Source organism: Nipponia nippon, unplaced genomic scaffold (assembly GCF_047370975.1).
Source record: "Nipponia nippon isolate SJK-2023a ecotype South Korea unplaced genomic scaffold, ASM4737097v1 scaffold_1, whole genome shotgun sequence".
Classification (NCBI taxonomy): Eukaryota; Metazoa; Chordata; class Aves; order Pelecaniformes; family Threskiornithidae; genus Nipponia; species Nipponia nippon.
Window position 1 is genome coordinate 43102644 of NW_028262290.1, and position 12712 is coordinate 43115355.

Sequence of the window (12712 nt, forward strand, 5' to 3'; positions counted from 1 at the left end):
TCCTGCACGGGTGACAGGGATGGTGTGGTAGAACAGAACATTAAAACAGTATAACAGCAGCAACACCCAATAATTTTTGTACTGTTTGGAATCATTCACCTTTAGAATTACAATACAATCTTTATATGAATAATGAAGCTTTTAACACTTATAGCCTTCTGAAATATTGTTAAAGTTTTGTTCCACATCCAGAAATTAAAAGTATTCTGGAAGCCTGTCTCAGCCACTTACAAGAAAGACGCTAAAAAAGCAGCTACAATAGTCATACTGGAGTTATAATCCTCAGTTATTGAAAATAGAGTTTGTGATCTGATTCATGTGTGACGGCTTCATGGTAGTTACGCGTATGTGAGGTGTCATTATATTGCCTTTATTTTAAAGCAAATATAAATGCTGAAAATCTTACCAAAGAAGGAGTCTTTTTGAAGGACCTGTGAAAGTCAAAGCATTAAAGACCCTCCCATCTTCTTTTCAGTGATTCTTAACCTTTCACCTGAGTGTGCCAAAAATTAATAGAGGGCCTGATGAAAAACAATGAACTCACCTCTATTGGCATCAGTCTGTGGCCTGACTTAGCTGATGTGGTGGTGTGCTTACCTGGAAGAATAGGTTGCCCCTGCTGTAAAACAGGAAGCTCCATAGATATTTCCCCATCAGCCTGGTCCCAGGCCAGCCATCGATGTGCAGGGAAAGAAAACTGCTCCCCTGAGAAAAGGTTCAGCAACTGCACCTAAACAGCATCAAGAATTGCAATTTAAATTGCTGATCTCAGTCCAGATAGAACAGAATATGAAATGTGTGGGATGCTGTTGAAATCTGTGCGGGTAGAGCTCTGTAGCACAATCACAAAACCATGGGTTTGGGGCATGTCTGCTGCCTGGATACAACTGTCCCCAGTCTGACTTTTCACTCAGTCAGATTCGAAAGTGTAGGGCAGAGTAACTCAAGTGCAGCCAAGAAACAGGGTCTGTCAGCTCAGGCGCAGTCCCACAAAATACTGCTATGTTGTTCCAGCTGGTATATCCACGTGGGCTGGCACTAGGTGGCATGGCTTACCAAACGCGGAGGTTCTCACTGGGAAGCTTGGCAATGCTTGCAGTTCTATTCCTTTAACTAATTTTCTTATCAGAACAGGCATTAAAGGAGCAGCTTTTGATTCTTCAACACTGCTTGTGACATAAATAAACCATGAAAGTGCTAGCCCCGACACCAGTCTGCCCCACACAATTTTCTTCCATGCCAAACTTCCAGCATATAGCAGCAAAAGGTCCACATGCACACCAGCTGAAGAAAGGAAGGAGGTCTAGTTATTTTGTACTTCAAAGTATTCATTAAGTAAGCACGTCAGAGGCTGCTGTGTATTAGAATAGTCCCTGATTATGCTAATTTATACTAGTAGCTACAGTAGATTTTGGATCATCAAAGAGAAGCAAAGGCACTTCTACCTGTAGTTTCACTCCTGCTTTGTGCTTTGCAGAATCTGATCTCCTTAATTCAAATATTGGACAAATTCAGAATTACTGGAAACATTTTTATCTCTTTTACTTCTTGAATACTAAACTTTAAAGAAAGAGTTTCATCTTGTCTGAAAAACCTGGCACGTCTCAGCCTGTCAACATCTACTGATGGATCTTGAAAAAGGAGCTTGCATTAGCGAAGCAGCACCTTTGTGGGCATTTTCAGGCCTGATACCATCTCAGTACAGAGACAGACACAGAAACCATGGGATATTGATGGAAGGCTAGCATGCCTAACTACCAGAAAAGCTCTGCAGTTGTAAAACACTCTTTCTTAATTTCAGATCTTCCAGAAAAATGTAGGTTTCCCAAGGAACAATAATGTTAAGGTCTGATGAGCCCGCTGTACGTTGTTTCTCTTCTATGAAGTCTAGAAATTAATGGCTATACTTCTTTGGCTCTCTACCATACAAAATGCCAGGTTACTTGTAGAGTGTGTTTGGTTGAATGTATTTATTTTCTTTGACTTTCTGCCCAAAGTTGCAAAGAGGGAATGACCTAACCTTGGCTGATGACACACTCCCTAAAAACTGTGCCTGATTGACCGCAATTCGGTAAGGAGACAATTAAAATTCATAAGCCAATAATCAATGGAACACACTGAAGTGTTGAATCCTTCTTATAAATTTTACTGTTGATTTCAATTAATATATCCTAGCTGGGAAGTGACAAGGGAAATAATAACTTCTCTTTTTTTCTTCCCTTTTTTTGTCAGACTTCTTCAATCTCTCAATTTAAACGGGTGTCTTACACAAAGCAGGCAGTGCAGCCTCTATTCACAGAGGATGGTGTACAACAAACCCTCAAAAGTCCATTTGTTGAGTCAGATTTTATGATAACTTAAACTTCTAATACCAAGATTAAGCATACCAATGAACCTTTTCTATAAGAGAAAACCTGCTGTTGTCTTCTAGTTTCTCAAATCAGATACACTTTAGAAATTGCTGGTAACCTGTCCCTCTGTCTCACACGACCAAGCTATGAGGTATTTTCTACCCTTTCACTGCTTACACACACACATTTATGAAAGGAAAAATAGCAAGGAACAGAAGAAAAAAATATCATAAATCATATTCTGACTCCAGCATTCCCGAAAACACAGCACAGCTGGGAAACAAATACCTAGGCTTTATAATCAGGCAATCTTCACCTGAAAGAGATATAATCCCTATAATTCTAGCATGAAACCTCTTAAACAGAGTGATACTACCTGTGACACAGTATTTCAATGTAGACATGCATTGGCTAGAGGTATGAACTCACAGGATCTTGCCTAAACTTCAGTTAACACGACCCAGACCTTAGTCTTCTTTCTGAGTCTCAGTCCCAGATGAAAACAACTAGTTAAAGCATCAAATAGCCACAGAGTTTGAACATTGATCAGTGAATATTTAACTTCAGTTGACATTTTGCATTAGATAGATCTAGATTTATCCTGAAGTACGATTATAATGAGTTTACCAGCAGTTTCTAAAGCCCTTCATAAACTGCTGTCTCTTAACTGAAGGACAAGAAATGCTGGCACAAAGAGGGAAGTGTTTCAGGCATGCATAGTATACCATTGGCACACATGGTACATCACCGATGTTAAGGATAAAAGCCACATCCTTTCATTCCCAGTCCAGAAACCCATATACTATGCTTCATGACTGAAGCTTGAAACAGAACTAGCTGATTCTCTTTGCTTTATTATCTTTGCTTTACCTGCATCAAGATCTTTTTTAAATAAAGAGGGAAAATAACCAGTTATTGTCTTTTTCTCCTCAGAGACACAGAACTAGAAAAATTTGCAATGTAGCTGTGGTGTTGTGCATAAGGACCCAGCATCAGCCACAGGTTTGAGGAGGACTTGGATAGATGAGTTCAGTGACTTTCTGGATTTCAGCAAACTCTAGACGCTCTGTAGCATACAAAGACTGCAGAAGACTCAGACTACAGCAGTCAACTGAAGCAGTCTTTCTTGCTGCCCAGCCACACATTTTAAAAGAAACATAACGTACAGCTCTCACTAAACTGCAAACAAACAGCCAGGACATACTGTCATAAACTGCCTTTAATTCCACACAAAAACACTCCTTTATAAATAATCTCTTAAATGAAGCTGCAAATATTTGATGAGGGTAATATGCTTATCCCAGGATTTTTTCTGACTCATGTTTTGACTCCACTGTCATAGTGACTGCTTTGGGAAAGATGAAATTCTTTCTCACTGCTATTACCTCTTCACAGTGCCAGGCAGGGGAATTTCCTGCATTCGTATGTCCTATGCGTATTTTGTAGAGATGTCCTATGTTTCCAGTATTAACCTGTAAAAGAAACACAACTGATGAAACACATAACATTTTTTAAAAGGAAAGAGCATGCAACAGAAATTCATTTAGTAACTGTCAGGTGACATTTTTGTTTAGAGGAATGAAATATTCTGATATTTAAACAAGCATTTCCAAAATATTTTTCTCTGGATAATCATTAGATGCTTGACTCTTTTAAAGGACAACCCTTAAAAAATCTGTTGTCCTGCCAGCTCCATTTAAATGGCTTCAGGATGTTGCTGTAGCTATTTTGTTCACCACTGAAAATAGACATCAGTGGGAGATGAATACAGACTGTATGTATGACTAAAAAGCAAAAGTGTCTTGACCCTAAAACCTGGCTTAGTTTAGCATCTATACCACTGACCTGCTCCAAAATGATTTCGGTCTCCCAAGCACCTCCCATATACCTCTGAGTTTCTCCCTACCCCTCCAGGAGGGTATGCCTTACAATTTTGGAAACAATTGTGTTCAGCTTTGGTGTTTCCTTTTACAAATCATTTCAATTAAATCAACTTAAAAAGCTGTATTTGAAAGATTAGCTCTTGGGCAGGCTGGATGAGTGTGTCCAGTACAGATAACAGGGTGCTGTGGGAATAACTTTGTGTGCAGGTTATTCAAACAACCAGTTATGAACTTAAGTGTAGAAATAGAAAGCTTATCTTCAAGGAACTGGAAACACACCATGAGTGTCTTCCCTCCTTTCTGTATCCTTTTTTTTCTTATTATGTAGGCTGGATTTGGTGTCCTTCTGCTGTTTTCTGTAGAATTCATTTTCTTGTTTTCATTTACAGTGTAGAGCTGAGTGTGAACTGAGCTCCCTGTACCATGAACTTCCCTAAACTCAGTGTTATAAACAATGAAGGGACAGAGCAGCAAGGACAGACCAGAGTTAACTGAGATCTAGCACACAGCACAAGCAGAGAAGCTTTTCTCTTTCTATACGTTTCAGAGTAGGCACTCCTTAGTTGTATTCAGTGCTATGGATACTCACCTAAGAGGGGAGTCCTAGGTCCCAAACGAGGGACTGCCTCCATATTTTGCATTTAAAAGTCATTGGAGGTGAAATTAATTGCAATAATGGCAGCAGGAAACAGGGCCAACAACATCTGTTGTGAAGAGGGTATTTTTATCTGTCAGGCACCTGGTTACTTATTTTATCCACTCCTTTCAATCTTGTATCTGGGGTCTTTTGACATCACAGGTGGAGACTGGCATGCTGTCAGAGGTGCTGGATTCTTCTGAGAAATTCCATCAGGCTGAAGAGGGCTAAGAACTGTATTTCCTACATCCCAAGCAGCTACGAGGCTATTGTCAAAAAGGCGAGCTCTTCATCAGTGCCGTCATTAAATACCTCTTCTCAGAAGGGGACTTGTTATGCTGGATACTAACAATGGAAGCACCTCTTTATTATATGGCCCTATATCTGGCATCTGCTAGAGACACCCACTGACAATCCCATATACACACTCAAGCTATGCAGCTTTTCATAAGAGACCTATTCTGGCTCACTTAAATAACCATGCCACAAGACTGATGGGGGAGAAATTTGCTGGTGTAACTGGGAGCAGAAGGAGCTTCAGATAGACAGACTTTATCACAGGTATAAAAATTGCCATTATTCCAATAAAGCAGCAGGTATCTAACAAAGTTAAAAATTTACTCCATACCCTAATTCTTCGGTTCCTCATTTCATATTTAACGTTATAGCCCCATTTCAAATTTAAAAACTAAACAAGGATCTGTTGTCCTATATTTCTTGATATTTTCTTGGGCACTATGTAAATTAACCAGTAGTTCTTCTTAAACAGACAAGAAATATGTTGGATCAAATCAACTTTGGATAGGCGAGTGGGAAAGGATACTAAATTTAGTTCTACATTTAAGTCCTATTTCTTGTTTCCAGATATGTGTACCATACAAAAAACTGACTTTTTTGTTGCATAGATTTTGAAGTGTCATGCAATCTGGCAAGATACAAGAGGGCAACACAATGAATATATATTACTTACTGTGAAGATGTCTTCATTGCCTCTCTGAAATAATTTTCCCTCCTCTCCATCAAGAAAAATAGGCCCTGAACTGCTGTGATCCCCATACAATGTAATATAAACCTTTGAGCTTGTTCCTGCAGATGGCATATCACTGGTGAGGACTGATACCTTCCATTTCCTAGCTATCAAAAGATAAAAAGACTCACTGAATTACTTAAACTCAAAATTCTTAAGCAAAATGCATTTCAGTAATCACAATTCTAAATAATATCATGTTGATGAATACAGAAATATATTTCACAAAATTACAGCAGGCAAATATCGAGTTTGCTATGTTGGGCACGCAAAAATCAAGAAATGTCAGGTTGCATTCACATCTTTTGCTCTGAAGATGCCATATGACAAAGTCAAATTTGCATGAACGTAGATCACTTTTCAAACACAGTTTTGAAATATTGTATTAAATTGTATTAAATATGACTTTCTGTTTATTTAGGATATATCAGCTCTGCCCAATGCAGTGCTGCGTAATGACATGCAGGCTCTCAGCAAGCTAGCTCTGGAATTACAAACTCATCACTTCAAGCATTAGGGTCTCTCAAAGCAAATCAACTCTGCTGAAAGAGACCACTTTAAGAAAGGATCTGTATCTCTCCAGAGATGTGATGGGCTACACAGATGTAACAGCTTCTTTGGAATATTCTTGCATTGCAGTGTTGGCATTATACCCTGAGACACCAATACTCTTTCCATGCTTAAAATTCATAATCATCAAGACCAAGTATATGGATTTAGGCTTTGGTTTAGTGGAAGCTGAGTATCAATGGCATGGAATTAAGGGAAATGGTATCACTGAGGGATAGCTGATAACAGGAAGGAATATTAAGAAAATGCCCTCGCTCCCAATCTTTCTAATTATCTGATACCCATCTCAAATTGTATACATTTAAGCACCTCCCAAGCTTGCTAAGACTGTTTTGCACCACTGATTAATATCACTGTTTCTTAAAAAAGAACTTTCTTTAAAGTACAGCAGCTGTAATAAAGGGCCTTACTGACTACAGAAGTCCCCTATCATCTAATGATTCATCTATGCTACACATTTTACTTGTATTACTGACTTTTCCCTCCATCACAGTATCTTTGATCCTGTCTGCTCTGGCTAAAACACTAAGAAATAATATAGCGATGATGAGTGAACTCATCATGATATGATGAATTTTGTGTTTACTGACTATTTGAGATACTTAAAATTGTGTGATACTTGTGTGTCTTAAACCCCAGGCAATAAGCTATCCTGCAGTTCTGTTGTGAGGTTCAGTGAAACCACTTTTGTTTTGAGCGTCACTTTATTTTCAGTGCTAGCCGTGGGCATTTTCTTAAAGGAGTCAGTGGATGTTGATCATGATACATACACCAAATTATGCTGCAGCAGAATATTATTTGAAGGACTGGTGAAACCAATGGTTTGAGAAATTTGCATTTAGTTTTCTGTGGCATTCTGGAAAAAGTAAGATAGGATTAATATTTTTACTTGCTGATGTTTAGCCATGTCCAAAAAGAAAAGATATTTAAGAAAGTGATAATTAGGCTGACCTAGTCATGGTGTATGTCAGTATCTTTGTATCTAGGAAATAATGAGTTGAGAATGCATGTCCTCCATACCACTTAGCAGTTCTGTTTGAATAATTAATACTGCTTTTAATAAAAGGCAGAAAACAAGGTACAGTAAAGGCACATTATGAAATCTAACATATTAATGAGACCTGATGGTGGAATCTATAAGTCTTGTTTGTGTCTTGCTATAACCATTGGGCTATACCTATTGAGGAAATTTTTACTTCTGTGTGGCCATTGTGCTTTGTGTGTAAAACACACGTTCCTTGGGAAATGCAGTATTGTAGAATAAGTATCTATTAAAATATATATTTTCCCCCATACTTTGAGGGGAGAGACAGGGAGACATTAACTTAATGCTCGGTTCATCTTTGAGGACAAACCTCAGGACCTTGAAATTCCACAGAAGTGTTCTGAGATTTACTTATTTGTTTGAAAAATGCTTGTAGGTCCATGACCTGAGTAGAAAGTGTGAAAATTTTAAAAGACAGAATCTGAGGGAAGTTATATTGTTTAAGAGCAGGCATCTAAAACATATTATTATCATGAGAAATTTGGAGTATACACCACTACTCAATTTTAAAGAGAGACTCTTAAAGGAACACTTTTCTGAAACTACTGTGAGTGTGCAGCTATAGTACCAATGCTTCCTAACTAATTATATTGTCATTATTAAATAATAAATTGCCAAACAGCTACTCTTACCCACAGATTAAACTTCATCATTACAAGAATTGTCATAGCCTGAACACATTAAACTGAAAGAACAGGGAAAAAATAACAACTGTGTGACCTGAGGAGGAGAAGTAACTGGCAGAATCACATTTTCCAACAACAGAGCAGTGTGACCCTTCTCAAAAGTTGCTGTAATCTGCTTTTTCCACAGTTGAAGTTAGCTTGCTGTTTCTATTACAAAGGGGGGTCTTTACACTCTCCAAAGCAGTGTCTGCTCCAACTTTCTGTGAGCCATGACTGATGCCAGGTGACCATATAATCCTCTATGTTGAGCTCAGTTATAACTGAGAAACTAGCATATGTATACAACATTTAAATCACTCTATGGAGGTGTACCTAACCTCTTGTCTTGCTTTAGTTTATTAGAGTAAGAAAATTGCATTAAATAGTCCCCCTAATTCTTACAGTAGATTAACAAGGTAATTAGACTAATGATATTTGATAACATCAGTGCTATAAAAGTCAAGTAACTTGTTTAATAGTGACAAATTAAACAATTAAGTGGTCTTGCTTTCTTCTGGCATCCTTAGAAGTAAAGAGAAATATGCCCTATGCATTTCAGAAATGAAAACCAATAAATGATTCCAAAGTATTGCTTCTATGCACTCAAATTGAGAAGCCCAACACTTCTGAGAAATCAGTCATTTCTCATTAGCTTTTGTGTTATATACACTTTTACATATGCAAAACCATGTCATCCAGCTTTCTATACATCACACTAGAAATAGTAGTGATTACTATAGATCACTGTGTGCAATGGCTTCTTCTCCAATACACTGTTTTCAGTCTCTTGAAGCCTTTCCAGTGAATAGTTTCCAGTCTTCACCTCTACTCATATGTGAATATTCACTGCAATTCAGTAAAAGACCTGTTTGACTATTTTATTCAGGTCAAGGGTAGCAAAGATACCCAATAAATTCTCTACTATATAACTGTTTTGTATATAAGCCTGTCATGCACTGGCAATGACATCTGTTTGCAAATTTAGTTGTGAGATATTGCTGAAAGAAAAAAAGAAAAAAAAACATAAAATACCATATTTAGATGAAATGCTAGTCTTGACTGTTATTGAATAAGATTTTTGTATGGTTAATATTTTTTTAAATCCCTCAATATTTATACTGGTTCACAGTAAAATTAGTCCAGAATGCCTTTGATTTAAAAATAACAAATTTTCAAAACTAAGGGAAGAGATTAACAAAGTCAATTGAACTGAAGAGCAAGGTATAGCAAAGGAAAATAAAACAAACTAGTAAAAAGGTTATTTAACCATACACATTAAAAGAAAATAAAGAAAGAAGGACTATGTACGCTATGTGCTGAATTTGAGAACACAAACTAAGTATGCCTTTACAATAAAGTGAAAACTGCCCTTTTTTTTTTTTTATTAAGAATGGTGACATACAGTGATTGGGAAATGTCAGCACTGTTGACAAGAATGGGCTATAGAATGGGAAACGTGAAATGGAAAATCAGAATGGGATGAAGAGTGCACTGAGAGACTAAAACCCATGTATCTTACACCAAAGCAATAATAGGTAATGTCTGAACAAATTTTAAATGAATGGACAGTTATCTCCAGATATATACAGCTAAACAGAAAAAAAAGATTACCAGCATCAGTTTACTGCAGATACATGGCACAAGGTATCCAGACTTGCATTGTTAAAGTACCCGATCTCCTCCATGATGAGGAGAATTCATCTTTGTAGACAAGGAAATTACAGTAGCTCTAATCTATCCAAGCATTATATGAGAAATTAGTAGCTAAAATGGAGAAGTGGATTAGTGCAAGACTGTAGAGTAACAAAATAGCTACGTAAATGGGAAATTATACATTAGTGCAGAAATGAGAAGTATTAATTTATAGGGATACTAGTAAGTTTCTCAGGCATCAGTTTTGGAATTTATCTGGATTTCATATTTTCATCAATATACTGCATCAAGTAGTAATTTCTGTAATACAGTTGCTAAGAATTGTCAAAGTATGAGGATCAGAAAATCCAGAGTAGTAGAGAAGGGATAATAGATAACAGCATAAAGTGCAAGGAAATGCATTTCAAAAATACTACCAAAACTTAATGCAATGAACAGGGAATTTGTCACTTAAAAAAACAGAGGAGTGAGTCATTGATGTGACTGTATGATGCACCAGGAGAGAGATTTCTAAGTAAAGAAGTTTTACTGTTACTGTTCCAGAGTTCAGAGAGACAATCTTTTAAATACTGCATAAAGTTCTGGTAACCATATTCAAAAAAAGATTTATTGAAACTAGAAAAAGTCCTGAGAAAAACAACCATGATGATCAGAGGAAATGGAGAAAATGTTTATGTAGGAGAAAAAGTTGAGAGAATATCTGATTTTGTTGATAGATACCAAGGAGGAAAAAGACATATTTAAGTAAATGACAAAGATGGCTTTGGGACACATGTATATAAACTAACTGTGACTAAGCTTAGGATAGAAATTACAAAACAGTTAAGACAGACATCAGAAGAAGGACTCAAGCTCTAGAACATCCCTCCAGTGGAAGCTGTAATGACTATAGATAACAAGTTTTAAAATGAGATTTAGTAATTAAATGGAATTACTTACCGAATTGTGTGGTTCCTCTCTGCAGGGGACTAAACTAGATAAACTGAAACTTCCTGGGACTGTGATCTGTATGTTATGTTGGCTGTTTCATTTTTAATAATGGCAAGACAAAAACTTAATTCCTTCTAGAAGAATGGTATAATCTATATAAAGTCCTTGAATGCCTGCTGAATTGTTTTCTATCCTGTTCTGTACACATTATTTAATATGCTTGTCACTTCCAAGCATATTTTATCCTGACTTATTCAGAAAGACTCCATGTCTTTTGCAGTTAATTTGCAGAACTAAACTATCTATATAAAGTAGTTCATATTACTGCTCATGGTGTTTTTCCCTCTGTCAATCAGTATGTTGCTCTAGTCACCAGCATTTTGAGGTTCTTTCTTCAGCCTTCTCCAATCTTATCTAATGAAAGCAATTTTCTTTTATCTGCATACCTCAGCCACTTAATATTCTATACCTTCCCTGAACCATTAATGAATATATAATCCCTATGACGGTATGGTACATCTCACTGTCAACATTTTGTCCTGCTCTGAGGTGACCATTTTATTCCTTCTCTTTCAGTTAACATACTGAAATCAGAAGCAAGTCTTTCAGTTAATATAACAATCATTTCACCACTTGCTGTAGTCTCTGCTAATTGTAACCTCAGGCAGTACCTCATCTCTCACCTTTTGAGTGCTTAGTTTGCTCAGTGACCCTATAATAAGCATCTGATTAAAGGTTCTTGAACCTTGATCTGAAAAAGTTAAGGTGCTGTGAAAGCAGCACAGGGTGCTGTGAATCCAGCAGAAAGACTGCAAGTGATGGAGACATATATATATATAGATGTTAATTTGCCTATCTAACATTTAGACATTATTTACAGCATAGAAGCCTGGTACTCAGAATGCTATGTGGCATTTAATTGGATTCTAGTAATTTTGAGATTCATTTTCCAAACATAGGCTTTATTTCTGTATTAACATGTAAAAGGATGAAAAAATACCACTGAGATTCTTCACTTGGAGCAGTCCTAAAACACGCGAAGGAGGACGCCAAAGAATGTGGAGATGGAGGAAAGAACACCAGAAACAAGGCCAGCATAGGAAATAACACACGGCTATTTAGTGTGAAATATATTAGACGATATATGTTACTTTAGAGTTGTAATGTTAGTTTATTACATAGAATACACTGCTTCAAACAACAGAAACTTATCAGTTATTTATGGGGAAATATATCTGCCACTGGACTCCTAAAAAGACTTGAAGAGTGCTTCTCGGTTTCCTAGCTGTACTGCAAACCCCTTTTGCTCCAAATCTAATTTCTACTTCCCCTCCACGTGCCTTCTGTCCCACAGGGAGGCAACCAAAGCCTCTAGCGCAAAAGGGATTTGTGTCAGCCTTTAATTAGGTGTCCAGTCTGGATAAGCAAAGGATCCTGATCCAGAGCTTATCGCAATGTGTACATGACAATTAGTCTAGACATAGCCTCCAAGAGTACAGAATGGTCAAATTCTCATTCTCTAACACAAGAATAGCACCCTCCTTCTTCAGGTGTATCTCTGACTTCATTGACATTGAAGCAAGGTACTATGCAGTGTTAGGCATTAAAATCTAACCAAAAAACTGAAATACTCTGCCTAATCACAATATACATTAAATATTTTCCAATTTTATATTTAAAATCATTTAGTGAAAATTGTAAACCATATATAAGTGCTTACTACATGCACATAATATTAAAAAATGCTGTAAACAGTATCCAAAATAATTCTAATAACAGATTGAAAGATCCTGAAACATATTACATATGCCTTAGATTCTCATAATACAACATATTTACAAAAAAAAAAAAAAAAACAAACAGAAAAGACATGGGCCACCTTTAAAGTACAGAGGTTAAAGAAGAAAACACAACTAAAACTTGTAGTGTATGTAGAACAATTTTAAGAGTA

General features: G+C 36.8%; 1 protein-coding gene across 1 annotated transcript in view; it reads right to left on the bottom strand.

Annotated features, from left to right (window-relative positions):
• RP1 (RP1 axonemal microtubule associated) overlaps positions 1 to 12712 on the bottom strand; it is a 187774-nt gene that overhangs the window by 159874 nt on the left and 15188 nt on the right. The window contains exons 4-6 of the mRNA XM_087753249.1: positions 5842 to 6005; positions 3737 to 3823; positions 598 to 730 (exon numbers count right to left, since the gene is read on the bottom strand). Of these exons, the coding sequence (XP_087609375.1) occupies positions 598 to 730; positions 3737 to 3823; positions 5842 to 6005 (384 nt within the window). The remainder of the gene's footprint in view (positions 1 to 597; positions 731 to 3736; positions 3824 to 5841; positions 6006 to 12712) is intronic.